Source organism: Phytophthora ramorum (assembly GCF_020800215.1).
Source record: "Phytophthora ramorum isolate Pr-102 chromosome Unknown Phyram_PR-102_s0007, whole genome shotgun sequence".
NCBI lineage: Eukaryota > Oomycota > Peronosporomycetes > Peronosporales > Peronosporaceae > Phytophthora > Phytophthora ramorum.
In genome coordinates, this window is record NW_027150653.1 from 994,833 (window position 1) to 1,022,164 (window position 27,332).

Consider the following 27,332-nt stretch of genomic DNA (forward strand, 5'->3'; position numbering starts at 1 on the left):
TGCACTGTTCGTGGACTTTACCTTGTTCCTGTATCTTGATCCACCTGCATCATACTCGCCGCCATCGCATCGGACCCCAACCAGCAGCGTACAACACACACGGACGCTTTTGTTCTCATCGAAATATTACCGCGAATTAATCGGCCTACCAAGACTGGCGTCCTCGTCCCCATTTCCGGTTCTTCCAATCCATGACGAAGTGGTCGAAATCCAGACGCTGCAGTCCATCAAAGCGGAGTCGACGGGGTCTGCACGACAACAAGAAGCACGAAAACTCTGCATCACCGGCGCCTGTCGACAGTCGTCTGCTCTGCTCTGTATGTTTTTTCGCTGCGTCTGCTGCCCTGTAGAACGTCGCCTCCTCTCGTTCGTCACTGCAGCCGAAGCGTGGCTGGACAGACTGACTCCGCTTATCTCAGGCGGCGAGCCTCACGCTCCCACTCGAGCAGGCACAGGATGTCGCCCTCGCGGACGGGGCCCTTGACGTTACGGATGATCTTACGCTTGTCGTCCTGCAGGAACTCCACGCGCACCTGGGTCACGTTACCCGTGTTACCCGTGCGTCCGAGGACGTTCACGACCTTAGCCAGCATGTAGTCACGAGGGGCATCCTGGTAGCATCATCAAGCCCTCTGTTAGTCCTTTGCACGCTCTATTGGGTGCTGGCAGTTGCAGCTCCAGACGACCAGGAGCGGCCGCAGCAGCAGACAATGAAGATTCGCTGTAGCTCTTCAACTTTGGCCTGTAATTGCTGCGCTCCTAGCCGTCCGTTGCTCACGACGAAGGTCGGAGGAGAAGCGCGAGCGTCTCCTCTTCACGGTGGTGTGGCCCTCGCCCTCCAACCACTTCCGCATCGCATATGCACAAGCCCGACGCTCCACACTTACCATTTTTGCGTTAGATGTCGATGAGGTAGTGCAGTAGAATGCGAGGAATGGTGCGGCAGGCGCCAATTCCAAGTCGCGCTTAAATTTGCAGCTCCATCCGGCCAGGCTTGGGCGACCCACTTTTAAGCGCGCTTAATCGGGACCGGTGTGCACCAACCAATCAATTGAGGCGTTTGTCACTGTGGATGACCTCGTATTAGTGACATTGGCATGGCTACATACAAGTTGAAGTGGATCGCTTATCTTTATGTGGAGCCGAACTTGGTCTGCCACTGCTGGTACCTCCTCAGCAGCTGCTGCGCCGAAGGCTTGGTCTTCTGCAACGCATGTAGCACGTCGTCAGGCTGCACGGGACCTAGCATCTCTCTCCAGTCCGCTGCAGACGCGTCTTTTCCCTGGTTGCTGCTGGGGGCAGAGCAGTCGGCGGCTTCCAGCTTCCCCATGAGGCGGCGCACTGGCGCCATGCAGGCCTCTTTCGCTACGAGTTTGATGTCAGCTCCAGAGTACCCCTCGGTCTGCTTCACGGCTTCAGAGAAGTCGAAGGTGCTCGGAGTGTAGGGCTCCAACAGCGAAGCGAAGAGCGCGTGACGAGCTTCGGCCGTGGGCAAGTCCACGAGCACGCGCTTCTCGAGTCGACGCAGCATTGCGGCGTCCAGATCCCACGGCAGGTTGCTAGCTGCAAGCACGAAGACGACGTCGTCGGTCTTGGTGAGCCCGTCCATCTGGATTAGCAACTCGGTCTTCATGCGACGGCTGGCCTCGTGCTCTTGGCCTCCCCCGCCGCTGTCTCGCTGCCCCATGATGGAATCGATCTCGTCCAGGAAGATGGTGGACGGTGCGTGGTGTCGTGCTAGCTCAAACAGCATTCGGATGAGCTTCTCCGAGTCGCCGCGATACTTGCTCACGATGGACGAGGCGGAGATGTTGAAGAAGGTGGTGCGGCACTCAGTTGCCACCGCCTTTGCCAGCATCGTCTTGCCATTTCCAGGTGGCCCGAAGAGTAAAATGCCGGTCCATGGAGAAAGCAAGCCTTGAAACAGTTGCGGGTACTTGAGGGGCATAACGACGGCCTCTTTCAGCAGCCGCTTGGTCTCCTGTAAGCCGATGACATCGTCCCATCGGACGTCCGGGTTCTTCTGGAAGATCTCGCGCGTAATGGTCTCCGCTAGAGGTCGAAGCTCCAAGTCGTGAGCAAACGATGGCAAAGGCTTCAGAAGTCGCTCCTCGATGCTCTCTTCTTGCTGTTGCTCGTTTGCTGGCTGGGGTTTCTTGGGGACGCCGGACTTGCAGTTCCGAGTCGGGTTTTGTGCTGGTTTGTGCCCGACGAGTCCGAGATCGACAGCCGAGTCGTCTTCAGGAGGTTGAGCTGCTTCCTTACCCGATCTAGCAGGCGCAGCGTGTGCTGATACATTAGTCGCATTGTTGGCATTAGTGTGGATCGCCCGCATCGCAACATTGTTCTCCACTCGCGCCTCCGTCGGCATGTGCGGAGATGTGTACTCGTTGCGTCGGGCTCTCTTCGCAGCAGCGGTGGCTTTCTTATCGCTCGCAGACCGAGCTTTGTCCTGTTCGTCTGGTGATAGTCGACGCACTAGCTTCGGTCGCTTGCCGAACTTGATCTCTTGGAAGTCCTCGTACTCCTAGCGACAGACGAGGAATGGTCAGGCCCAAGAAGAGATCGTAGTGCGTCCCACGTACTTGTACAATGCGCAGCAAGTCCAAGTTCTCGACGACTTCAAACTTCGAGAGGGCGACGCCTGCTTCTTGCTGGAGCTTCTCGGCTGTTTGCAAGTAACCATTCTCCGTGCAGTGCTGCAGCATCATGACCAAAACGTTGCGCCGTCGATCAATCAAGCGCTTCTCTTCCTACGTTGCCGTCGCAAGCCAAGTCAGTCCAGCAGCGTTCACGAGGCTAGGATCAAAGCGTCAAGTAGTATACCGCCAGTCGGCTTTCATTCTGCGCCTTCAGCTGCATTAACGAGCTCATGGCGACGGGGTATCAGCGCTGGCACCAGGCACTTGCCGTTTTGGTTTCGCGAGCGGATCAAGCGAATGCCGGTTTCAAAATACGCGAGTTCGTTAGCACCAAGGGTGACTGTAAGTACCAATGAGCTATGGAGGATCGTGAATGCTTACCAGTCTCCTCTTCGTTATTCAGGGCCAACTTCATGGCATTTTTACGGCTTGTGAACTCACAATCATAGCAAGTCGATCTTGAAGAGCCGCACACTTGGATCCCAAATCTGCTGGCGCTGTGAGTGGGGATGCAGACAATTCACGACAACGTGGCAGTCTTGGTGACGCAGCGGGAGCTCCAGGCTCGAGCTGCAAGGCTGGACGGATCCAGTGCTGCCACCACTGTCCTCCAATACGTCGCCGAGAACTCTGGTTTCGACATTGTCACGTTCCACGTGGACTTCAGCGAGTCGGCCAACATCAAACTACACCGTCCTGCTGACGTCAGTACCAATGCACTGCAGAAAGCCGCGGAGGAATTAGCGTTCGATTGTGAGCTCCATCCATTTGAGCGACGTGTACTCGCCTACGTGGTCAAGAAAGCCAAGAAGAGAGCGTATGTGCGCGTACACTACGAAGTTACAGCGGTTGTCACTCCCTCCGTGGATGTCATTGTCGAGGCACAGAAGAGAGTTACACTGACACTTCAGCGACAACTGCAGAGGAGCAGTGACTTGTTCAGCCACGTCAGTAAATGGACTGCGATCCCGTGTCTCCCTCGCTCTGAGGTAGAGCGAGCGTGCGCTGAAATTAATCGATACTTCCGAGACTCTGGAGAGGTGTTTGTAGACGCCAGCTTTCCACCCACTGCACAATCTCTCATCAGTCTTGAAGCAGCAGACAAACTGTCTGAAGCCGATTCGGCAGCGTACACACTCTGCTCGTGGGAGCACCTTCATCGCATCGCAGACTCGTCGTGGACTTTGCTGGCTCCTCCAAAGACACGACCAAAATCCCCACCGAACGAGACGCCAACTGCGTCGTTGACGTCGGGTCTTCCGTCACAGGACGCTTTCCTCTGCGCATTGTCAATCATTTCTCCGTATTGCGACTTGTGGTTTTGTCGGTGGTTTCCGGCGCTGAATGCAGCGCCCGAGGTGGAGAATATGGCAGTCGTCGCTGTTGCGCTCTGCAGCGAGGGTCTAACATGGCAGCATGTTATTATTGACCTCTTCTTTCCTTCCTTCCCTCTTGGGCGAGGCTTGATGGCACCGCGCGATATTCATGGGGAACTGTATGCTACTCTCCTCCACAAGGCGTACGCGAAATTGAAGGGCAGCTATGCAGCGGTCTCTCGTGTTCCGACGGTCACCATTCTGCAAGAATTAACAGGATATCATTGGTACATTGGCGTCGGTCTTGCTGTTCATGTAGTCTACCTACTAACGTTGCCTTGTAGGATTTGCTTGTATCGTTGTTCTGGTGAAGGATATGTGGCACCGTCGAACGATCAGGAGCGGCTTCGGCAGGTTGTGCAAACTACACTATCACCCCGAAGACAGCGCAGAGAGCTGCGCTCGCCAGACCCCAACGTACTCGTGATTGCTACGTTTGGGAAGATTGATAATCACCATCGGGCTTTTCGACTCACGCTTCTTCTGAGTGACGAAGACTCAAACCCCTCTTTTGTCGTCTTGCACGATGACTCTGCAAGATACTTGCGTGAGAAAGTCGCTGTAAATCTCGCAGAGTTCGATCGAGACCAAGACCCAGCAGAACCTCGTCTTTCCTGGGAGCAGCTGCTGGTATTGGAGCCCACCGTTTGGTCTCTCTCGCTTGGTCGGCAGCATGAGCAACGACTAAGGCGGATATGTCTCCACCAAAGTGATACAGTGGAGATGACTGCTGTCATTAGTGTGCCAACACTGACGACGGTTGCACTTACGTGCTCGTACTTGAACCATTTCGCTTCCAAGACCCGCAACACCGAACGACAGCAAGATCAAGTGGACTTGAGCTTAAGCGTTGCATTGGTCGAGGCCGATTTTTCCTTCACTCCGATCGAGAACAGCAACAGCGAAGTCATGTCACGACGTGGCTTGCATCAGTTGGTGAGAACACTGAGCGCCGGTGAATACGTTGTGACAATACAAGCTAAGCGTTCAGGCCTGACTGGATCCCGCCCGCCACAAGCAGAAGAAGGCGAGCCTGCAAGTGGCGAGACTGTCTTGTCTCCAGCTACAGTTAATGAAAACCTGCGCCTGGTTTTCGACTGTCTTGATCGTGAAGGTAAATATGAACTCTCGGAGACCGATATCGCCAGCTTTTTGCAGCTGCAAGAGCGCACGCTGCTATCGCAACACGGAAAGGAAGCGCTTCGAGTATTCATGCACCAGCATGGCAGCTCGACGAGTCTAGGATCGGAGGAGAGGAGATTGACTCTCGATGACTTTCGTGAGATCTATCTCGCTCTAGCTGTGCACGACTGCAACGAAGCACAGCTAAACTCCGCGTTGTCAGCAAGCACTGCATCTAGCACCTCGATTCGCGCTCGATTCCAAGAGCTCGTCTGGCAAGACCTTCTTCGCCTGCTTCCCGGCTCTTGCAGTGGCGATAACAGCAACACTCGCTCTCTGATCGACTGCCAGGAGGTCGTAGAAATGGTGTGCTGCTTCCGCTCGGATGCCCCACTACTCAACGTTATTTTGCTCAAGAGCAACAACCTCAACATGTAGATGGGTCCATTTTGTTTCTGTGGTCAATCTTCACTTCGATCTCGCTTACGTTCTTCTACTCGCATGGACAGACAGGTAGGCTGCTTCTGCGCCGAACGGCTTGGCGCTGAGAATTCTAGGCCTCCTGCCCCGCTGGTTGTGCTGAGTTGGGTGCATCGGGGGGTGCGTCTACTGTAACTACTCGACTGGCTCATGGCTAAATGATACAAACAGGTGTGCACTCATTGCCTTCACGTGAGCTGCATCTTCTTCTGGAATTCCTGCGTGAGCTCGTCCAACGTCAAGTCCGGGTTGGCCTGGAAGAAATCCAGAAAGGCCTGCGCACCCGCCGCCCGCTGGGCGTTGGTGGCTCCCTTCTCCTCTGCCTCGTACACGAGCGTCTCTGCCTCGCTCTTCAGCTCCTTCTTGTCGTAGTACTCAGGGTCGGCCACGCGCTTCATGAGGTTCAGGAACTGCTCGTACTCGCAGCAGGCCAGTAAGATCTGCACGAAGAAGCTGAGCCGCGTGTGTCGCTGCCGCTCCTCGGACAGAGCGATCTCCTCGTCGCAGCGGTTGTTGTACTGGTCCATAGAGAAGCCTCTCTCCACGAGGAAAACCTCAATGTTGGCGTTGGCCGTGTCGATGAACGCCTCATGCAGCTCCTTCCATGTCCTGGTAAAACAAATACACAAAAGGTAGAGTAAGCCCCCCCCTCCCCCCTTCGCAATAGACTACACAGAACCGTAGCTGTTCTACTCACGGTTCTGCCTTGTCGAGGTCGACGGCGGAGGGTCCTCCCTTGGTCAGGAGGATGGAGAAGTGGCTCGCGTGGGCCCCACAGAAGTTGTTGATGGCCTCCTGAAAGCCCTCGCTGCCAACGTAGGCGGCCACCCACTCAAGTACGTCGTCGTCCGGCTCCATGTCCTTCACGAGCGGCGTCTCGTAGCGCAGCAGCAGGTCGATGGCGTCAAAACTCGCCATGGCAGGAGGAGGATCAGGATAGTGCGCGAATGACGCTGTGTCTCTTCTCGGCAGCGGAAATCACTTGCCGTTTGTATGTCCAGCGAGAAGACGACGCCAGCTGGGTTCGGACCATGACGTATGCTGTGTGATAGGATTTACTGCCAAACGGCATACATCATGCGATAAAGACGGGGTAATATGGCTACCTCGAGCATATCCTCGTGCCAGCGTGGCACCGGCATCAAGACACACGCTTCTGGCCGTGCGAAGCGCTGAACTGGCCGGACGAGTGGCGGGGTCGCCACCGAACAGTCTAATGGAGTCCGGCGCACGGAGCTTCCCCGAAAATGCGGGAAGAGGTTCAGCAGCAGTCGATAACCGTAATGACCTGTCGATTACCGTACATGGCCTACCGATAGCACGAGACAGTATACCGACTGTAACCGGTTTCGTCTATTTTTAACCGCGATATTTCCTCGACCACTTTTTCGCTTTCAACTGCCGAACAGCTCAAGGAGACACCATGGCGACGCCCACCTCGCGGCCGTCGAGCATTGCTATCGACGACGCGAATGACCGGCCGCTGGAAGCTCCGTCGTCCCCCGTCGCGGCCATGGAGGATCTATCGCTGTCCCCCACGCCCCGGAACGACGACGAGGACGATGAGGACTACGATTTGGCGTCCGCCTCCAAGCTCATCCCGCTGTCCATGACGGACTCAGCCAGCGGTGAGCGCCCGCTGCCGTCGCTGCACTCTCCGCTCATGTATCGCGACGTTCCGTTCGCTGGGCTCTTTGTGCTGCACCTGATTCTGATGCTGGTAGCCACCAGCAGCATCCGCGCGGTCGGCGAGCAGGAGGAGCAGGCGGACGAGCGCAGCGACGTCGTGGGCGGTCTGCAACAGGACGCGAGTCTAGCGCAGGACGACGCAGATGTAGGCGTGGCGCTGCGCTCGCTCTGCGTCGTGAACATGCTGTTCGCCCTGGGCTGGCTGCTGCTTTTTATCTTCTACTCCAAGCTACGCTTCGTGCAGGGGTCGTGTATATTCTCCATGGCGGGGCTGTCGATGCTGGCGGCCATGCTCTTCCTGCTGGAGTCGGGCGAGGGTATGTTCTGGGGGGTCATTTGCAGTGGTGTCGTGGTGCTGGACCTCGTGTGGTACGCACGCGCCAACCACGGCCTGGACTTCGTCGCGGTGTTCTTTGAGCTGGTCGTGGAATTTCTGGTAGCCCATCCGGCGCTGGGGGGTGCCACGTGTGTTATGTTGGTGGCCTACACGATCTGGGCCAGCTGGATCTGCACAACGATCGGCTATGTTGGCCGCGATCTGTCGCCCTGGAACTTCTCGATAATCTACCTCGTCTTCCACTTCTACTGGATGTCCAACGTCTTCAAGAACATTTTGACGATCGTGGCTTCCGGTACGACGATGATCTGGTACTACCGCAACGAATCGACTGAGATCTCGCCCGACATTCGCGAGAACATCTCAGACCACGACTCCCCGAGCGATGAGGCCAATGGCCAAGTGCAACAGAATCCAAGCACCGATTACCTGGACAGGAAAGTCGTGCTGCACTACGCACGCTGCGCGATGTCGAGCTCGTTCGGATCAATTTGCATCGGCTCACTGCTGTGCCCGTTGGCTCATCTCGTGTGGAACGCTCTGCGCTGGGCACGACGAGATGAGTCGGTGCTTTCAAGGAGATTTATGTCGCTGCGCTCAGAGCGAGTGGAGTATTTTATCCGCACGTACCACAAGTACTCGTTCGTGCACGTTGCTGGCTACAACAAGCCTTATTATGTGGCGGCGCAGGACGCGTGGAAACTGATCGAGCATCACGGCGTGGAGGCGATCGTGGATGACGACTTGACGAGCCGCATCCTGCTTCTCGGTGGCAATGGCTGGGCAGGTATCATGAGTGCGTTGACTGCGTCGGCGCTTGCTGGTGCATCGTCGCACGCGACGTTTTTCACGTTGGCGGCGTTCACGCTCTGCTACACGACCATCTCGCTGGCCACGCAAGTGATCGCGGCCGTCATCAAGACGTTGTTCGTGTGCTTCGCCGAGAACCCGGGACGGCTCAGTCAGCTGCACCCGCTGATCTACCACCGCTTCGTGCGACTTGCCGAGCTCAAGAGCTTCCGTGATCACAAGGCTCCGGCCAGCACACGCGCATAGAGAGAGCCGAACTTGAAGAGGAAAGAGCGATGCACAAAGGTAGAATGGCGCGGTTTGTAGACTGCCTGTGCAGGGAAAAGGTAACCCAACTGAATAGCATCATAGGACAAAAATTGACTTGCATTGGCAGCAGACAACAAAAGGCGCCCACCGGAAAATGGCTACTCAATCCGATGATATGATTGGTTATCACTTTTATCTACCAATCCCAAAGGGGTATTACGTACCTATCTCATTCCTGAGGTTACATGGGTTTCAAGTACGAACTTCTTGCCAAGAAGAGACATCGACATGGAGAGCAGCTACTTGCGCGCCGCGATGGCGCTGTCGCTGGCTGGGATGGTCCTCATTCCCGTCTTCGGTTTGTTGCTGCGGTTCCAGCCGGGCTTCGTGCGCGGGCTGCACGTGCGTTCCAGCTCTGCGGAGGTCAATTGCTACATCGCGGGCGGCTTGTACGCCGTCGTGTCCCTGATCTGCGGTCTGCTGCTGGCGTTTAAGACCCGGGGCTGCTTCGACAGGAAACGAGACGCGCCCACGGACGACGCCACCAGGAGAAACCGACGCTACGGCCTCCCGTTCGGGCAGCTGGAGAGTAAAGAGTTCGTTCGAGCTATGGAGGACATGGACACACGGACGGCCGTGATCACCACCACACCCAAGAAGGAGCTTGAGCTGCCGACCAAGTTCCCAGTCAAAGCTGAAGCAATATAGCAGAAGCTGCAGAAGTCGCTGGCCACGTGGAGACGTTAGGGCGACTCACTCCCAGTTCGACGTGTTAGTTTAGTAGCGAAAGACGAGAAGCCGACAATCTATGAGCTCTCGTCGGCACGAGTACAATAGCACAAACACGAGAAGAAGACGAAGAAGAAGAGGACATTATCATTGCAACCGCACAGCGCTAGAAAGAGATGTGTATGCGGCGCTCAGCACTTGTAGACGAGCACGCCGATCTCGCCCACGTACAGGTACAACATGTGTCGCTGCTGGTAGCTGATGTCGAACCCGTAGCCTTCGCCGATGAAGCAGTGCCACGACGACCCGAACTTCTTGTCCATGCTCTGCTTGATGAGTTGGGCGGCGGCCTCGTAGTTCTTCACAGGCACGTGCTTGTCGCACGCCATCGTGATGATCTCGATGGTCTCCGTGCACACCTCGGCCGTCATGTCATTGTGCTTCAGGTGCGGCCGCGACGATATCTTGCGGTACTCCTGCTCGGTGATCTCCGACGCGAGGTCGTTCTTCACTGCCTCGGGCATCTTGTCCTCGTGTGCCGTGACTCTGGTTGTGGGAGTGACTCTTCGAGGTGAATAGACGTTAGGGCCTGATGCTCGGCCCTTGAACGCAATAACAGACGGGAATGGAAGGCTTCGGATGCCTGGAAACTGGTTTAGACATTTACCAAGCATTCTTTTGATTGATCTACAGGACCATTACTCTCTCAGCTACTCGCCTCAAAGTCCTCACTTCTCCTGCAGAAACGGGTAGTCGACGTATCCCTTCTCAAGCGGATCAGTCCACTCCCGCGGGTAGAACGTCTTCATGTTGTACTCATTCAGGGGCTTGTCCGCCTTTAGACGCTCCACGATGTCCGGCGTACCAATGAAGTCGCGGCCGAACGCGATGATGTCGTCGTAGCCGCTCTCGACGTTCTTGATAGCCTTCTCACGGTTGAAGCCGCCAGCCGCCACGACCACACCCTTGTATATTGGTCGCAGCACCGGCGAGATGCCGCCTTCGGGCACCAACGGACCGGTAAAGTGCCAGCCGTAGGGCTCGACCAGGTGCACGTACGCCAAGTCGTAGTCGTTGAGCTTCCGGAGCACGTAGCCGTAGGTCGCAAGCGGGGCCGAGTCGGTGCAGGCAAAGGTGATGCCGTACGGCGAAAGTCGAATCGCCACCTTGCTCGAGTCTGCCACGGAGAGGATGCCCTCGATCGCCTCAAGTAGAAAGCGCGCCCGGTTCTCGATCGATCCGCCGTATTTGTCGGTGCGCTTGTTGGTCGAGTCACACAGGAACTGCTCCAGCAGGTATCCGTTGGCGGCGTGGAGCTCAACGCCGTCGAAGCCCGCGACGAGGGCATTCTTCGCCGCCGTCTTGTAGTCCTCCACGATGCCGGGGATCTCGTCCGCTTCGAGTGCGCGGGGCGTCACGTGGTCCTTGCGACCTTCGGCGGTGACGGCGTGGCTAGTCACGGCCTCCATGCTGGTGGCGCTCGCAGACACGGGCAGTCCTCCGTTGGGCTGGTTCAGGGGGTGGCTCACGCGACCCGTGTGCCACAGCTGCGCGAAAACCTTTCCACCCTTGTCGTGGATGGCCTTGGTGACGGGCTTCCACGCCTCAACTTGCTCTTGCGTGTACAGGCCGGGAGCGCCGTAATAGCCGTTGCCTTGCTTGGTGATATCGGTGGCCTCGGGATGATGAGGCCGCCGTCGGTGGCGCGCTGCGAGTAGTATTCGGCACCGACAGCCTTCTGCACGCCCTCGGCACCAGTTCGAAGACGCGTGAGCGGCGCCATGGCCACACGGTGCTGGAGTTGGATAGGGTTCTTGCCGCCCAGAGTCACGGGCGTGAAAAGCTTGGGCGTCGACGGAGCCATGGCTGGAAGTGGTGTCTTCGGGGGTCACTTGTACAGCAAAGGGAAAGTTGGAAAGTGAACAATGAGCTGTTGCAGGGGAGCTCGGACTCGTCATGGACGTGCGCAACTTGCGTCAACCTAATTGTCCGAGTAATCTTCAGTCTAATCCATGTCACCGCTGCTTGCAACAACGCACACAGATATTAGCGACGCAATCGAGCTCATCGGTTGGGATAGACCAGCCTTACCTGCTCTCGACACGCACATGTCGAGCAAGCTTTACTGGTAGAGTTTATCGACCCGATTGAAGGGCAGCGACAATGAGCCACAGAAAGGGTTATCAATCTCCAGCGATACCAGGACTCTATAGGACCTCTTAACCCCCCCCCCCCCCAAAAAAAAAGGACTATTAACCCTTTCGCGAACACAGTGAGTTTGTATACTATACAAATCCAAGAAGTTAGCAAATAGAAGGGGGCAAAATGCCTCCATCGAGCATGTAGCCATTCCGACCCTTCGGAAGGTTGAAGAACAGAAGGAGGCAAAATGCCTCCATCGAGGGGGTCTAATAACGCATCGTGATAGGTCAAAATGATTTAATTCGGATTTCTGGCCGCTGGGCGCCCTTCCGAAAGGGCAGTGCTCTCACGTCATTGGCCCAAGCAGCAGTTACAAGCGCCAGAGCCAGGACAGAATCAGCAATGCTGGTAGCAATGGCAGGCGTGGGACCCGGCGTATCTTCGCTATATCTTCCCGAGCACGCATCCGCGTGACACACATTTCGCGAAGGAAGGCTAATAGAAAAAAACGACCTCTCGCTTGGATGGCGATGGCTCTAAGAAGCAGCAGCAGGTTCTCGGCTGTGGGGTCTTCTCCTCGAGGACAGCCCAGCTCCTGGTGGAAGCCTGTCTCAGAGCAGAAGCTCTCGTCGCTCTCAGACTGGGGGTACACCCTGAAACTCCCACTATCGAACAGCCCAAACGGGACACGGGGTCGTATTTGCGATGGGCGGTGTCTGTACAGGCTTGTTTGAGAGCGCGGAGCCTATGATGCAGCAGGCGCGTGCGTGTGTTACCGGAGATGCTGTCCGCACCTTCGCTGCCTGTTATGAGCCTGCACAGCGCCACACAGACCGATTGCCAGTACCATGGTCAAGTTGGTCACTTTGCGGAATAAGGTTTGAGATGCGATCAGTGCCATTTTGCGAAATCACATATACCGTGGAAATTACATGATCGGTTTAGAAAGGAAGTATACGCAATATAGCCATTATTATTTGCTGAATACAATATCCTACCTAAAGTGATACATGCCTGCGTCCCAACCTCGACCAATTGGAAGCTTCTAGAAGCTTCACAGATCACTCTTTATTCTGAGTTTCACTATACTTGTAAAATACCTGTAAATTACCAATAGGTTTCCTTCACTGCTATTTCCGTAACATTCCCCCTTCTCCCCCCTCAGTCCATTCCTCAAACCCTGCACGAAATCGGCTCGCTCCTGACTGGGATTCGCTTGAACCAGCGCTATCTTAGCCTTCGGGCCTGGCTGCATTGGATTCGAGTAGGTTCCAGCTAGGAGCGGCCACCATGGCTTCAACGACAGATTTTGGTGCTGCTGCAGCGTCGCGGGCAACGTTTGCGGACCATTCCCCTCTGCTGAGGGAGCTCCAGGCTACGGCTGGTCACAGCGTAACAAAGGCACGTATGAGTCGCGCCGTGGTGGCCACCTCACCATCACAAGCGATTGTGTCACAAATGCCTGCACCATCGAGGGTAGTGCCTCCTTCCGCTGCACTGTCATCGTCTGCGCCTCCTTCACTGGTGCACCCGACTTCCAGCGACGCTGCCGATGACTCCGATATGTCAGCGGAGGACTTCCATGCTCTCTTGATGGAACTTCAGTTCGATGCGTTGGTTGCCTGTGACACGAGACTGAGTGCAATTTCTCGGTTGGAATCAATGGGTGACTAGTGACGTGGATATGTGCTGATATTTGATTGGCTACTGAAATTTTTGAGTACTGGTTATGCGCATTGCGCATGTTGAATGTGGAATTCGGCTGTGTTCCGCGGAGCGGATGCGCTCAGGCTTTAAGATGGGCCCCCCAGATTTGGAAGGTCAGATTAGGCTCCAAACAGCCTGAAACTGGATCTATGTCTGAATCAACCCCGTCCTTAAGCGGGTTAACCCAATGGAGTTGAAAATGCCTATGTGAATGTATCACATATGGTGTCCCGCCTTGCCTAAAGCCTGAGCGTGTGAATGTCCGTGTACCCGGAGTGCACCGTAAGTCACCAGACGCCAGACAAACAAAAAGCCCGTTGAAGAAATGCCGTGTGGACACTCACAATGAAGTATGATTTTGGTCATGAGACCTTGATCACATCAGATGTCTGAACGCAGATGTCTGAACGCAGATGTCTGAACGCGGATGTCTGAACGCATGTATTATACGTGCTCAAGACTATCCTGTACTGTGAGGTCGTACACACTGGTTTCAGCTAAATGTCCAAGTTGAAGAACCCTGAGCGTGAGTCTGAAGTATCTACGTTCAAGAAATTGGAACCTGAAAATGATGTTCAAGGTCAAGTAACTTGAAAGTAGGTTTGAAGAACCCACGTTCAGACAACCCAGAACCCAATGCGAGGATTTGACTCCTTGAAGATGGAAAGTGAACCCACGAAGTGACAGCCAGTATACTCAAGCCAAGTCAAAGTCAGAAGGTCGCCAGGAAGAACACAGAAGAACACAGAAGAACACAGAAGAACACGGAAGAACACAGAAGAACACAGAAGAACACAGAAGAACACAGAAGAACACAGAAGAACGAAGACAGACAGATACCCTTTACGAAGAAGCTAGCGATGGCTAGCAAAGATAACAATCAGAGTTCGTTTAACCCCCTACTACGCAAGTCGCTCAAAGTAAGTGAGCTTCTGACAAGCAGGACACGGGTCCGCCGTTCAGTTAAGGGCAGTTCGGTGCGGGGCTCTCTACAAGATTCAAGCCCAGTTGCGAGGGGATCATTCACGTAAGTATTTGACGTGATCCTTGCATTCCCTATATTAGTTGGACCCGCTGCGCGTACGGTAAGGGCGGGGTTTTCATTTCATATTAACAAGGCCTTCTTGGGTGATAGTAGCAGTCATCCCCAGGAATATTTGATAGACTGCGTTTGAGATAGGATTGTATTGGTGTGTATTATTTCCCTCATCTGAGGGTGGTGCGCGTGTGAAGAAAAGGCTTCAGGATTGACCAGTATCCTGGATTCAGCCTTAGTTGACTGGTGTTCAGACCCACCGTTCAAGGGTCTATAAGAATAAGTGACGGCTGTGTGTTGTATATAACTCTGTATTTGTATTGGGTATCTGAAAGTGGTGTTTGTTCCGAGTTCTCGATACCGGTTCCAGACATTGGAGAAGTGCGTTCAGGAAGTGGACGTTACGCTCAGCATTTTCAAGGCCTATTTGTATTTGACAACTCATTGTGGTGATATATCCGGGCTTCCCCCGAAGCAATCGACGCCGATAGGGATTACACAAGGTGCCACGCCACTCTGAATCACGGTTTCAAGGAACCGCGTTCAGGGTTTACACCCCCCAGGCTTAAGTTTCAGGACTAAGTCTAGGCTACCGCTATACACTTGGGCGAGAAAGTTTCATCGACTTCGTCACAACTGGTGCGCGTGCCCGGATTTGGGGTCTTAGGATTTCACCGGAGTTGTTTATATTAGTAGGAATTGATTAGTTGGGTCTCGTTAACTTCTAACTACTCTCTAATGGCGGGAGGACGAGGCAAACTGAAAGGAGGACGTGGAGACGGCGGACAAGCTACACGTGTGTCGCGCCGAGCGCAAGGACTGCCTGCAGAAGAGCATAAGGACTTGGACACAATCGCCCGAGAACGACGTGCACGATTGAAGGCAGAACGAGAGGCGAAGAAGGCTGAAACTGAAGACCAAGCAGTTATCGAACCGGAAGCTGCGGGAGACGTAATGTCGACTGCGGAAGCTGGTACTGGTAACCAGCGGTCAGAGGTCAAGCTTCAACGCATCTCGGTGGAGCAGTCTCAGGCAATGGAGACTGCACAGGCGTCTGTGGGAGGCGCCAACGAGGTTGACACCCCGGCAGCAGATCGAGTTTCGGACACTCTGCTGCCGGTCGAAGAAGAAGAAGATCTTGCTGAAGAAAGTCATGCCAAGGAAGAGTCACCTGTGGAGCGATTGATAGCTGAAGATGTCAGGGACGCATTGCGTCCAGTACCAGCGTCTCAAGATCCCTCGTCGCACGACTTAGCACCCATGCCTGAAACGGCACCGACACGCACACTGAGTGAAGAATCTGCGCACCAGAACCTGAACGCGGATCCGCGTTCAAGCTTGAATGTGGAAAGTAACTCAGAGTTGGTGGCCAGAGAGCCTGATTCAGCACGGGGCGAAGACACGTCGAAGGAGTTCATCGCGCGACAAGTACATCGCTGGGAACAAGTGCGCTCAGGGTTGGTCACTCCTCCGAATGTGGTATACGAGTGGCCAACACCTGCACTGGACTTCTCGGTATGGTTGGAAACGGCGATGAGGACGTCTGACTATCTGCGGCACCGTATGGCTCTGCCAAACCTGGATGCTGCCTGGATCGTCGAGCTGAACCCCGAGCGGAGGACGTTTGGGATTGCTGAAGACCTGACTGCGGTCACGGTTTCTCCAAGTTGGATGACTCCACGTGAATGTGCTGCTCTCGTGCAAACTCTCTTCTTCGAAGCTGGATTTGAGTTCATCAACGTGGTCCCAGATTGGTATCGCACTAGGGCCTCTCAGATTGAGGTTGGATATGTTCGCTCGGTGGTTGAGGAAGTTCAGCAGCTGATCACGATTGAGCTCTTGGAGTGGAAACAACTCACTGTTGGCTTGCCGTTCAAGATTGTCCCGAACGCGGATGTTCTCAACCCGTCTGAAGTTTTGAATGCGATCAAGTACGAACCCATTTTGAAGCTGAACGCGGAAGGTGAAAGTGAAGATCGATTGATGTCGGATTACGAAGTAGAGCTGCTGGGGGATTCGTTTGCTTCATTATGTCGACTCGCGGGTATCACAGTGCTCAGAAGTCCTCGGGGTTCCCCTGAAAGTGAACCTGAAGCAAAGCGCCCTCAGCGTAGACCTCCTCGTCCGCTCAGCATCTCGACACCTTCAGATCATTCATTGCGTCCAGCCGGAGATGTTGGATTTGACACTGAGGATCAAGTGATGACCAGCCACAGTTCAGGAACTCTGAACGCGTCGAGCAGGATTTCCGATTCTGTCCCAAGTGTGATTGGTCCTTCAGGCACCTCAAGTGGAACCGCATACGACACGTCACCAGGAACGCAGACATCCAGAGACAGCTCGTCCAGCTCATCCATGTTGTCGTTGGGGCACCCAGCCTCAGCGCATATGTCTCACTCAGGATCAGTCCCAGTGATGATGGCAATCCAGTCTCAGGGGTACCCGGGTGCAGGATATGATGGTGGAGCGTTGGTGACGCGTACGGTGATCCCAGCTCGACCTGCCTCGGTGGATCAAGATGATGTCGACATGGCTGATTCAGAGAGTGCTGGCGCTCAGGATGCTGAAACCGTTTCTCAATCAAGACACTCTCAAGCGCGATCGACGGTCAAGTACGGAGGCTCAGGCTCGGCACCAAGCGAATCAAGTTTGAGTGCTAGAGCACCTGCACGTTCAACGCGGACGAAGTCCAGTTGCACAAGCAGATCACGTCGGTCAGGGTCACACTCTTCAGCATCATCCGGAGCGGCACAAGTCGCCCTGAACATCATGCGTCAGCACCAGGAAGCAGTTGCCCAACTCAAGGAGCAGCAAGAAGCGTTTCACGATCGGCAGTATAAAGCCCAGCTGGAAATGCAGCGCAACATGGATCGACAGCTTCAGGGTGCTGCGTTTGAGATTCGTTCGCTGAATGAACGCACAACTCGCGCCGAGGAAACAAGACATGCCGCTGAACAAGCTTTGCTGAAGATCGAAGAAGCTCGGATGGAGGCTGAACGTCGCGCCCACGCAGCTGAAGAATCGTTAGCACGACCCACTCCCAAGACGAAAGAAGCTGCGCCTGAATCTCATGAAGAAGGAGCTGCCCGGCTGGAGGAAACCATTCGTCTTGAGCGCCAACGTTTGCAGGCTGAACATGCTGAACAGCTGAGGCGTGAACGGGAGCTGGTTCAACACAACTTGGAGCAGACTTGGCAACAACGTCTTACCGAAGTGAATGCTGAACGTGTTCACATGGAGAATGAGCGAGCTGAGCGTGGCAAGGAATTGAATGAAAGTCTGAATGCGCGCTTGGAACGTGTACAGCAAGCCATGGAGCGTTTGAACCTGGAGCGGGAGCAAGAACGTGAGTCCGCACTGAATCGCCAGAAATTTTTGGCTGACCAGAACCGTGATCTCCGAACTGTCCTCTCCCAGATTCAAGCTGGCAAGCTGACCACATCCCCGAAGTGACAACCCCGGTAATGGAGAAACCCTCAGCTGAACCCCATTCGGCAACCAAGAGTTCAGTGGTCAGTGGCGTAATCAAGGATGGCGTGCGTCCTGATACAGAGTCGGTACCGTCAAAGAAGAAAGGGACGAAGGCTCAACTGACCACAACCACTTCAGTCGTCAAAGCGGAAGGTTCCAGCATGGAATCCAAGTCATCTGTGCCTAAGAAGACTTCATCCAAGAAATCAGCGGTCAAGAAAAGTGCAATCAAGAAAACGAGTTTCAAGAAATCTCCGCTGAAGGAAAAGAAAGGTGCAGATCCTCCATCTTCAGATCCAGATGAATCTGATTCAGACTTGTCGAGCTCAGATGATGATGATTCAAGCTCAAGTGATTCAGACAGTGATGAGGCGGGTCCAAACCTTACCACTATGTCCACGACGGGAAAAGATGGTCAAACGATTTGGACCTATCGACCGTATATTAACTACAATGCGGTTGAGAAGTTCGATGAAGATGCATCCCTCGAAGACCGAGTTGGATGGTGGGAGCGTTTCACTGATATGGCGGATCAAGGTTTGTGGCCAGACAAGATGAAGATCAGACAGCTAAGAGGAAGAATGTCATCAGCTCTCAGAGATTGGTATGCCCAGCTGCCTAACCATGTTCGTCATGACTGGAAGAAGTTGACACATCGTTTCAAGACCTTGTATTGCCGCACAACTGGTTCTTACTCGGAGCGCTACTACACTATGAAGATGCGTTCAGGAGAATCCGCGCTCAAGTTTTTCTATCGGCTCAACGCTGCTGCGGTCAAGGCTGAAGTGGAGTTTCAGAAGACCACCAAGTCTCGCGAGAGGCACATTCGTCGCTTCATTAAGAAGTTGAAGGACACTCAGCTGAAGACCGCGTTGCAAGGCCAGACATTCAAGAGCATGAGTGAGATGGAATATGCGTTGAGACGTAGCGAGGATATTTGGCGAGAAGAAGGATATGACACGCCACCGGCCAAGCAGCAGTATCATAACAACGCTCAATCACCGCGATACAAGCCTCGGAAGATGGGCAGAACGTATGTTACCAAGGCTGAGCCTGAATCAGAATTAGAAGTATCTCACCATGTCCAGTTTGAAGAATCTGAAACGGAGGAGAAAATGTCGGTTCCTGCTGCACAGGTAGTGCTTGCCAAGGGACGTGGTGTTCGGCAAAATGAACCTGTCAACTCTGAAACACAACCCATGCTTAGCCTGGAAGATGTCTCAGACGTCGTTTATCGAGCTATGGAGAATGGCGGATGGAGACCTGGATACAATCAGCAAAATGTGCGTTCAGACAATGCACGCTCAGGATATTCGCCACATTTTCCACCCTGTGAGAGTTGCGGTCGCCATGGACATTCGAAGGAGTACTGCTGGGCAGAAGTCATTTGTGATAAGTGCCATGAAGTTGGTCATCCTGCGAAGAACTGCCGAGTAACGCCGTGTCCTGACTGTGGCCAGTTTCATCGTGGAATCCTGTGTGAAGAATGGAAGGCGTTTCAAGCTGTGAAAGCACATGCTCGTCAAGGCACGCTCAAGGATTTGCCAGACCAAGTTCAAGACCAGCTACGCGAGGACACATATACGTCTGGGAAGAAGCCGTTAAACCTATAAGCCCGCTGGATGGGGATCCAGTACGTGTCGGGCTCAAGAAAACCCCAGATGTGTGTGTATTAGCGTATGTTGGCCCAAGATCGAAAAAGAATCAAGATAACCAACACTGTATGACTGCAGTTCAAGATTCAACCTTCAACCCTGTGCGTTCAGACCTAGCTGACGTCGAAGTTCCTGTGGAATATCAGCTGAAGCCTGGAGAACGCTATGGTTGGTGGGAGAATCATGAACCTGAAGACACGCATGAGATTGCAACGGTTCATGGAGCCGTGAATGACTGTCGGACTAGTATCCTCCTGGATACCGGTGCATCTGTGAGCATGCTGAGTTTTGACTTTGCACGTAAGCTCAAGCTCAAGCTCTGGACGCACAAACGGATGAAGGTCTTAGGCCTGGGAGGTGTTCCGACGTATATTTCAGCTCATGCTGAGGTCAAGATTACTCTTGGCCCCAGGTTGGTTTATGTTTTTCGAATTTGGGTGGCGAATATTGGTGAAGGAGTGGATGTGTTACTGGGCATGAATTTCATGTTCAGCGCTGGTGTGAGGCTGTCGATTCGAGAAGGACTGTTACAACTTCCAGATGAAGAGACGGTGCTGATGTATGGTAATTCTCCCAAGGATTATATAGGCGCGGATTTGCCGGTGTGTCCAAAGGAGAATCTGTATCTACGCCCAGGTGAAAGTGCAGTGGTTCGTGTTGACTATGGTCGATTGAACCCTCAGCGTGGACTTGTGTGGGCTGGGCGTGGTGATCGGTGGGTGACTCAGGTCATTTACGCGGCTAGGTCTTGGGTCACTGCGGTTAAGGTGGTGAATATCTCGGACAAGATGCTCTGGATCGATAATTGTACACCGATTGCAAGAGTGGTTGAACATGGTTTTTTCCCACGCTCAGGAAGGTTTGTGCGACCTGGAAAAAGGCAGTATCAGGAGTGGCAACAATTGATTTATGAAACCACTTTATCTGCCCAAGCTCAGATGCGTGCTCGGCGTCTTGAGCAGTTGGTGACTGGAAAGCAGAACCCCAGCACTCAGGTCCCTGAGTATCCGTGGCCATCCAAGATCATGATGAGGTCGACCCCTGAGACTGCTGTGGTGAACATGGTTCGCACGAATCCCAGGCCGAAAAATCTTCGAGTGACGTTTGCTGAAGAAAATTCACGAGCATATTGTCCAGCCAAGCGTGAATCCAGGACCAGGGACGCTGAAACGCAGACTGAATCAGCGGTGAAAGAAGTTGATGTCCAAGGCCCTGAACCAGACGTTCAAGAGTGTGATGATTCCGAACGAGTGCTGGTAATGGAGGAAGACACTGGACAACCTTCACTTTCTGAAGATATCACTCAAAATGAGAGCCTGAGGGAGGGCCAGTCTGAAGATGAGTTTCAAGGTTTCTCAGCTCAAGGATTTGCGAGTACGCCTGTGCAGAAACTAGAAGAGGAGTATGCGAGGTGTATGCGTGTGTCAGCTGAAGAATTGGATCTGGAACCACCTGTCTATATCCGGGAAGGTAGTGAGGCTATGGCTCAGCTACGTGAACATTTGATTATGTTACCTGAGGTCCAAGATTTGAGCCCTGAATGCAAGATCGAAGATGCGGATGTTGGCGTCTCAGGAGTCACGACTACAGAGATGGAAATGAAAATGAGGGAAATCCTGAAACGACATCGGAAGATCTTTCTGGGAGACGGAAATGCGGCTCCAGCTCCAGCGCGAGGTGTTGTGTGTGATCTGGATGTAGGAGATGCACGCCCAGTGTCTCAACGTGCACGTCAAGTTGCGCCACATCTGTCGATCAAAGTGTACGAGTTGCTCAAGAAACTCCTTGAAACGGGTCTGATTGAGCATTCCGAGTCAGACTGGGCTTCGCCAATCGTGATTGTTCTCAAGAAAAATGGAGTGGACATCAGGATGTGTATTGATTATCGCCTGGTGAACGAATTCATCAAGCTGTCACGATACCCTCTGCCACTGATCGATGATTTGTTGATTGGTTTTGAATCTGCAATGTGGTTTATGAGTCTCGACATGGCTAGTGGTTTCTGGGCTGTACTCATGACTGAGCGCGCGAAATTGATCTCAGCGTTCATTTGTCCTTTTGGACACTTTCAATGGATACGAATGCCCTTCGGACTCAAGAATGCACCTCTAGTGTACCAAGCTGTGATTAACAATTGCTTGTGGGGTTTTGTGCGCCTGCCTCCAGAAGAGGAAGCTTTGGTTGACCAAGAAGTGTTGCAGTTTTTGAACCTGAACGTTCCAAGTGCTGAACGGGACAAGATTCAGGATCCTGAACGCACATGTGCTGAAGGTCCTGAACTTGACAAGGTTGAACTTCCAATTCTTACGGAGCAGATGACTGTGTTCAAACGTAACATACCGGCTCCTCCTCAGATGAGTCCAGTGCTTGGGCGTAGCTCATATATTGATGACATCGCACATGGTGCTCCAACCTGGAATGTATTGTGTGATGACTTGAACGCGCTTTTGTTCAGATTGCGGTATTGGAACATCTCAGTGAGCCTTCCGAAAAGTGAGTTTGGCAAGTTGAGCATCCCGTACCTGTCACATGAAATCAGCGCTGAAGGAATCCGAGCTACACCCAAGATTGTGAAGTCTGTTCAGGAGTTGCCGTTTCCGTCTACATTGAAGGGGGTTCAGTCTTTCCTAGGAAGCTTGAACTATTACCACAAGTTCATTGAAGACTTGCCTGTGGTGGCTGCTGTGCTGTACGAGTTGAACGAAGAACAAGTGAGAGCGGGTCGCGACCTTGAACGTGCAAAAGCAGCGTTTGAGATCCTGAAACGTAAAATTGTGTCGACACCTATGCTACGACATCCAGATCGGACCAAGCCGTTTATCATCATTCCTCATGCGAATCCCTGGGCGGCATGTGCTGTACTGGGCCAGATACACGATGGCAAGATCCAACCTGTGCGCTTCACTGGGAGAATACTGAACGAGTCTGAAATACGGTATCAGCTTCCTGAAAAGGAGGTGTTAGCGATTCTCAGAGTGCTGCAGCTGTTCCGACCACTCATATTTGGGACGGGTTTTCCACTGAAGATTTATACACGGTACTCGGTCCTGAAATGGTTGTTAGCTTCAAGCTCAACTGAAGGAAAACACCTGAAGTGGGGGTTGGAGTTATCGCGATGGTCGCTTGAAATACACAAGGTTCAGCGAGATGAAGATGGTTTAGCTGCTATTCTGAGTGCGAGTATCACGCCGAGAGAACAGTTGGATGCTGTGGTAGAAGAATTGATACCGGCCAAAGGACATGTTAAACAACAACCTGCGGTTAGTGTGGAAATGCTTGATGCTGAGTATGAAGGTATTGTGCTGAGCTTCGATGGTGCGGCTAAGACGTCAACACGTCAAGGCAGTTGTGGATGCGTTTTGTGGCAGCTGCCCGGCTGGGAAGTAGTGGATGCGCAAGGATTTATCTTGGAGGATGTCACTGTGAATGATGCTGAGTATCATGGGCTAATAAATGGCCTGAAACTGGCATTGTCTCGCAACGTTGAGAACCTGGTTGCAGTTGGTGATTCAAGAATTGTGATTCAGCAAGCTCAGGGCCTGATAAATTGTAATACTCCGAACCTTCAGCGCCGACTTGCCGAATACGAAGCTCTCAGAGCCAAATTCAAGTCAGTTCAACTGGTACACGTCAAGCGCTTCTACAATCAAGCAGCAGACTATCTGACGTCTAAAACATTGATGTTGGGTGAGTCTTGGCGAGTTGAGGACGAAGATGAACGACTCCATCTGCAATTGGTATCAAAGATCCCTGAGCAAGTCATGAAACCGACTGAGACTCTGACTGGAGATAAAGATTTGAAGTTTGAATCTGAATCAAGTCCTCTTCCTCCTGCGGCCAAGGTTCTAGCAGCATTTACGCGGTCTCAGGTCGAGCGATCAGTATCAGCTGAACCTTTGGAACCACTGCAGTATCAGGCAGAACGTTGGCGCCGAATCAAGGCTCATCAAGATGGTGATGCTTTCTTCAAGCGGATAAAAGCTATCTGAAAGGCGAGTTGGATGAATTTTCCCGATCTGAGGTCAAGAAACTTGCCAAGTATGCGGATTGCTACGTTCTGGACTCACGAGAAGTGCTGTACCGCTTGGCTGCAGAAACTAAGGGACGCCCTCGTAACAGAGAGTCTGAGCTGAGATTAGTTGTTCCTGAAAGCTTGCGTCCAGACATGTTGCACTATGTGCACGAGGATTTTCAAGGTGGGCATCAAGGCATAACTCGCACGTATCAACGATTGTGTGCAGAGTTTTATTGGCCAGGTATGTTCGCTGATGTGGAGATTTTTGTCAAAGAGTGCACTGATTGTGCGTCGGCCAAGGGACGACCTCCTAATTCTGGACCTTCACCTGGAAATATCGAACCTCAGCGCCCGTTTGAGCTAGTGTCAATGGACTTTGTCACCCATATGCCCAAATCTGAACGCGGGAATACTTTTCTGCTCCTGTTTCAGGATTCATTTTCAGGCTACGTGATGTGCAAGCCCATGAGTTCGACCACTGCCCAAGAAGTTGCTGAGGCTTACGAGGAATGTGTGTTCAGGCGTTTCGGAGCAAGTTCAATGCTGAGGCATGACCAGGATCCAAGGTTCATGAGTGAAGTTTTTACCCGATTCCGGGAAATGCTGGGTAGCAGGCAACGAGCAACCCTAGCATATCGACCTCAAGCTAACGGCCAGCAAGAGCGGTCGGTCCAAACGGTAATGCGAAGTGTCCGTGCTTACGTGGCTGAATCAGATCAAAGCAACTGGGACGATCACGCTGAACGTTTGATGTTTGCCCTGAACACGTCTTTTGACGCCACCCGGTTAGATACACCATTTTACTTGGTGCATGGTTGGGATGCTCAAGGGACGGTGTCAGCAATGCTTGGACCCAAACCTTCAGGCGTTGTTGAACGTACCGCTTACGAATGGCGTCGGAAGTTACAACGTGACTATAGCTACGCCCAGGCCTGTGCCAAAGATCTTCAGATAAAGGCGAAACGACAGCGCTCAGTAGCTCAGACGGAGAAATGGAAGGAGTTGTCAGAGCGTCTCAAAGCCGGTTTCAAGGTTGGCGATGCTGTATGGCTATACATCCCCAAGGTGCAGACTGGTTTGAGCAGGAAGCTGGCTCATATGTGGCATGGTCCGTTCAGGATAGATGAGATGCATGATGATTTCAGAGTCAAGCTGAGAGTCACCAACACTGGATATCGGGTCAACCCTTGGGTGCATGTGAGTCGCCTGAAACCGAGAGCTTTGTTCCCGAAACGTCCAGTTGAAGCAATCGAGTTGGACGAGGATGATGATTTTGACACCGCTTTGTTACCCGAGGACAGCTGGGAGGCAGACAATCTGAACGATGAGTTCGAAGTTGAGAAAATTCTGGATCTGCGTTGGAATAAACGCACTCGAACTGCACGACGCACACGAGAGTATCTCGTGAAATGGAAGGGCTATGAGGAACCAGAATGGTTACCAGTTTCGCAACTGAGTTGTGGTGCCCTCCTGTATGAATTCAATCAAGGAGCTAGAGCGAGAGCTCGCTTCAGGACCATGCAGGCAGGAGATGATCATCCCAGAGCATAAAGTGCCCCGAGCACTTGTGCCTGGATGTAGACCGCTGATTTTGTGAAACGATTGAACCTGAAACGGATTTTCATATATGTACCCTGAAGTGATGAACATGCTGAACGTGAAAGTGAGAGAAACCTGAAACCGGAATTGAAGAACGGATGACTCTGGGGCAGTTGTGACTCAGACGCGATTTTTGAAGTGAGTGTGACTTAAAAGAAATGGAGTCCAGAATTAACAATGCTGAAAAGCAGGTTGGAGCGACAAGTTCTGAAACGAGAAAAATGTATTCCTCAACGACGGCACGAGCTTGGAGAGCGAAAAGCGGGCGTACTCACCGCGAGTTAGCTGGCGTGGAACCTTGTTGGCGAAAGAAATTAATGCGCCAGACCGCCGATCACCGGTGCTCAGAGAGAGCGGAGTTGAATCAGAGCTCCGCCCCTTGTCATCATTCGCACCAGCGCTTGCCTCCGCTTTGCGCTTGGACGCGGCCTTGTCTGATGCGTCGCCAAGGTTGTCTGAAGCTGCGTTGTCGATCTCCGCCGTCCGCTTCAGCTGAGTGTCTGCCGATTCCTCCATAACGACGTCTCCATCATGCGAAAGGTTGTCGGGAGCACCATCCGCTTCTTGCGATGCACTGGGCGTGGCTGAAGACATGAGCGCTGTGGCGTGACGCGGCCCAAGACGAAGGTTGCTCGATGCACGAGAAGATGTGTTGCCGATCAAGTGGAAAGTTGGAATGTGAGAATGGCTGTGGCAAAAGGTTGGCCGCAAAAATGAGTTTGAAGGTTTTGGACCCGGAGCGAAAGGGTGAGAAAGGTGCTGAGCCCGTGCAAGTTGCCGAGCAACGGTAAAACCACGTTCAGGCTCAAGCCTGCTCCTATCAGTTCCAGACATGGTGCCTCTCCTCGGAAAGTTCCTCTTTGACAGACCATGACCGGAAGGGACGGTTGACACGAGACTGAGTGCAATTTCTCGGTTGGAATCAATGGGTGACTAGTGACGTGGATATGTGCTGATATTTGATTGGCTACTGAAATTTTTGAGTACTGGTTATGCGCATTGCGCATGTTGAATGTGGAATTCGGCTGTGTTCCGCGGAGCGGATGCGCTCAGGCTTTAAGATGGGCCCCCCAGATTTGGAAGGTCAGATTAGGCTCCAAACAGCCTGAAACTGGATCTATGTCTGAATCAACCCCGTCCTTAAGCGGGTTAACCCAATGGAGTTGAAAATGCCTATGTGAATGTATCACATATGGTGTCCCGCCTTGCCTAAAGCCTGAGCGTGTGAATGTCCGTGTACCCGGAGTGCACCGTAAGTCACCAGACGCCAGACAAACAAAAAGCCCGTTGAAGAAATGCCGTGTGGACACTCACAATGAAGTATGATTTTGGTCATGAGACCTTGATCACATCAGATGTCTGAACGCAGATGTCTGAACGCAGATGTCTGAACGCGGATGTCTGAACGCATGTATTATACGTGCTCAAGACTATCCTGTACTGTGAGGTCGTACACACTGGTTTCAGCTAAATGTCCAAGTTGAAGAACCCTGAGCGTGAGTCTGAAGTATCTACGTTCAAGAAATTGGAACCTGAAAATGATGTTCAAGGTCAAGTAACTTGAAAGTAGGTTTGAAGAACCCACGTTCAGACAACCCAGAACCCAATGCGAGGATTTGACTCCTTGAAGATGGAAAGTGAACCCACGAAGTGACAGCCAGTATACTCAAGCCAAGTCAAAGTCAGAAGGTCGCCAGGAAGAACACAGAAGAACACAGAAGAACACAGAAGAACACGGAAGAACACAGAAGAACACAGAAGAACACAGAAGAACACAGAAGAACACAGAAGAACGAAGACAGACAGATACCCTTTACGAAGAAGCTAGCGATGGCTAGCAAAGATAACAATCAGAGTTCGTTTAACCCCCTACTACGCAAGTCGCTCAAAGTAAGTGAGCTTCTGACAAGCAGGACACGGGTCCGCCGTTCAGTTAAGGGCAGTTCGGTGCGGGGCTCTCTACAAGATTCAAGCCCAGTTGCGAGGGGATCATTCACGTAAGTATTTGACGTGATCCTTGCATTCCCTATATTAGTTGGACCCGCTGCGCGTACGGTAAGGGCGGGGTTTTCATTTCATATTAACAAGGCCTTCTTGGGTGATAGTAGCAGTCATCCCCAGGAATATTTGATAGACTGCGTTTGAGATAGGATTGTATTGGTGTGTATTATTTCCCTCATCTGAGGGTGGTGCGCGTGTGAAGAAAAGGCTTCAGGATTGACCAGTATCCTGGATTCAGCCTTAGTTGACTGGTGTTCAGACCCACCGTTCAA

At 52.8% G+C, this 27,332-nt stretch overlaps 8 protein-coding genes across 8 annotated transcripts; 3 read left to right on the forward strand and 5 right to left on the reverse strand.

Annotated features, from left to right (window-relative positions):
* Positions 1–410: 410 nt before the first annotated feature.
* Positions 411–890, reverse strand: KRP23_8316 (40S ribosomal protein S28; the record flags this gene model as incomplete). The annotated part of the gene is made up of 2 exons (XM_067893739.1): positions 411–611; positions 888–890. The coding sequence occupies 2 exons, from the start codon at positions 888–890 to the stop codon at positions 411–413; spliced, it is 204 nt and encodes a 67-aa protein (XP_067743241.1).
* Positions 891–1,132: 242 nt separating this feature from the next.
* On the reverse strand, positions 1,133–2,874 carry KRP23_8317 (Katanin p60 ATPase-containing subunit A-like 2; the record flags this gene model as incomplete). The annotated part of the gene is made up of 3 exons (XM_067893740.1): positions 1,133–2,527; positions 2,586–2,753; positions 2,827–2,874. The coding sequence occupies 3 exons, from the start codon at positions 2,872–2,874 to the stop codon at positions 1,133–1,135; spliced, it is 1,611 nt and encodes a 536-aa protein (XP_067743242.1).
* Positions 2,875–3,151: 277 nt separating this feature from the next.
* Positions 3,152–5,578, forward strand: KRP23_8318 (uncharacterized protein; the record flags this gene model as incomplete). Its single annotated transcript, XM_067893741.1, has 2 exons — positions 3,152–4,245; positions 4,303–5,578. 2 exons carry the CDS (start codon positions 3,152–3,154, stop codon positions 5,576–5,578), a joined length of 2,370 nt encoding a protein of 789 aa, XP_067743243.1.
* A 230-nt stretch (positions 5,579–5,808) lies between these two features.
* Positions 5,809–6,538, reverse strand: KRP23_8319 (uncharacterized protein; the record flags this gene model as incomplete). Its single annotated transcript, XM_067893742.1, has 2 exons — positions 5,809–6,229; positions 6,318–6,538. 2 exons carry the CDS (start codon positions 6,536–6,538, stop codon positions 5,809–5,811), a joined length of 642 nt encoding a protein of 213 aa, XP_067743244.1.
* A 505-nt stretch (positions 6,539–7,043) lies between these two features.
* Positions 7,044–8,702, forward strand: KRP23_8320 (Protein PNS1; the record flags this gene model as incomplete). Its single annotated transcript, XM_067893743.1, has 1 exon — positions 7,044–8,702. One exon carries the CDS (start codon positions 7,044–7,046, stop codon positions 8,700–8,702), a length of 1,659 nt encoding a protein of 552 aa, XP_067743245.1.
* A 291-nt stretch (positions 8,703–8,993) lies between these two features.
* Positions 8,994–9,413, forward strand: KRP23_8321 (uncharacterized protein; the record flags this gene model as incomplete). Its single annotated transcript, XM_067893746.1, has 1 exon — positions 8,994–9,413. The coding sequence occupies one exon, from the start codon at positions 8,994–8,996 to the stop codon at positions 9,411–9,413; it is 420 nt and encodes a 139-aa protein (XP_067743246.1).
* Positions 9,414–9,625: 212 nt separating this feature from the next.
* On the reverse strand, positions 9,626–9,958 carry KRP23_8322 (Dynein axonemal light chain 4; the record flags this gene model as incomplete). Its single annotated transcript, XM_067893747.1, has 1 exon — positions 9,626–9,958. The coding sequence occupies one exon, from the start codon at positions 9,956–9,958 to the stop codon at positions 9,626–9,628; it is 333 nt and encodes a 110-aa protein (XP_067743247.1).
* A 204-nt stretch (positions 9,959–10,162) lies between these two features.
* KRP23_8323 (putative 12-oxophytodienoate reductase 11) lies at positions 10,163–11,298 on the reverse strand (the record flags this gene model as incomplete). The annotated part of the gene is made up of 2 exons (XM_067893748.1): positions 10,163–11,142; positions 11,202–11,298. The coding sequence occupies 2 exons, from the start codon at positions 11,296–11,298 to the stop codon at positions 10,163–10,165; spliced, it is 1,077 nt and encodes a 358-aa protein (XP_067743248.1).
* Between the last annotated feature and the right edge of the window lie 16,034 nt (positions 11,299–27,332).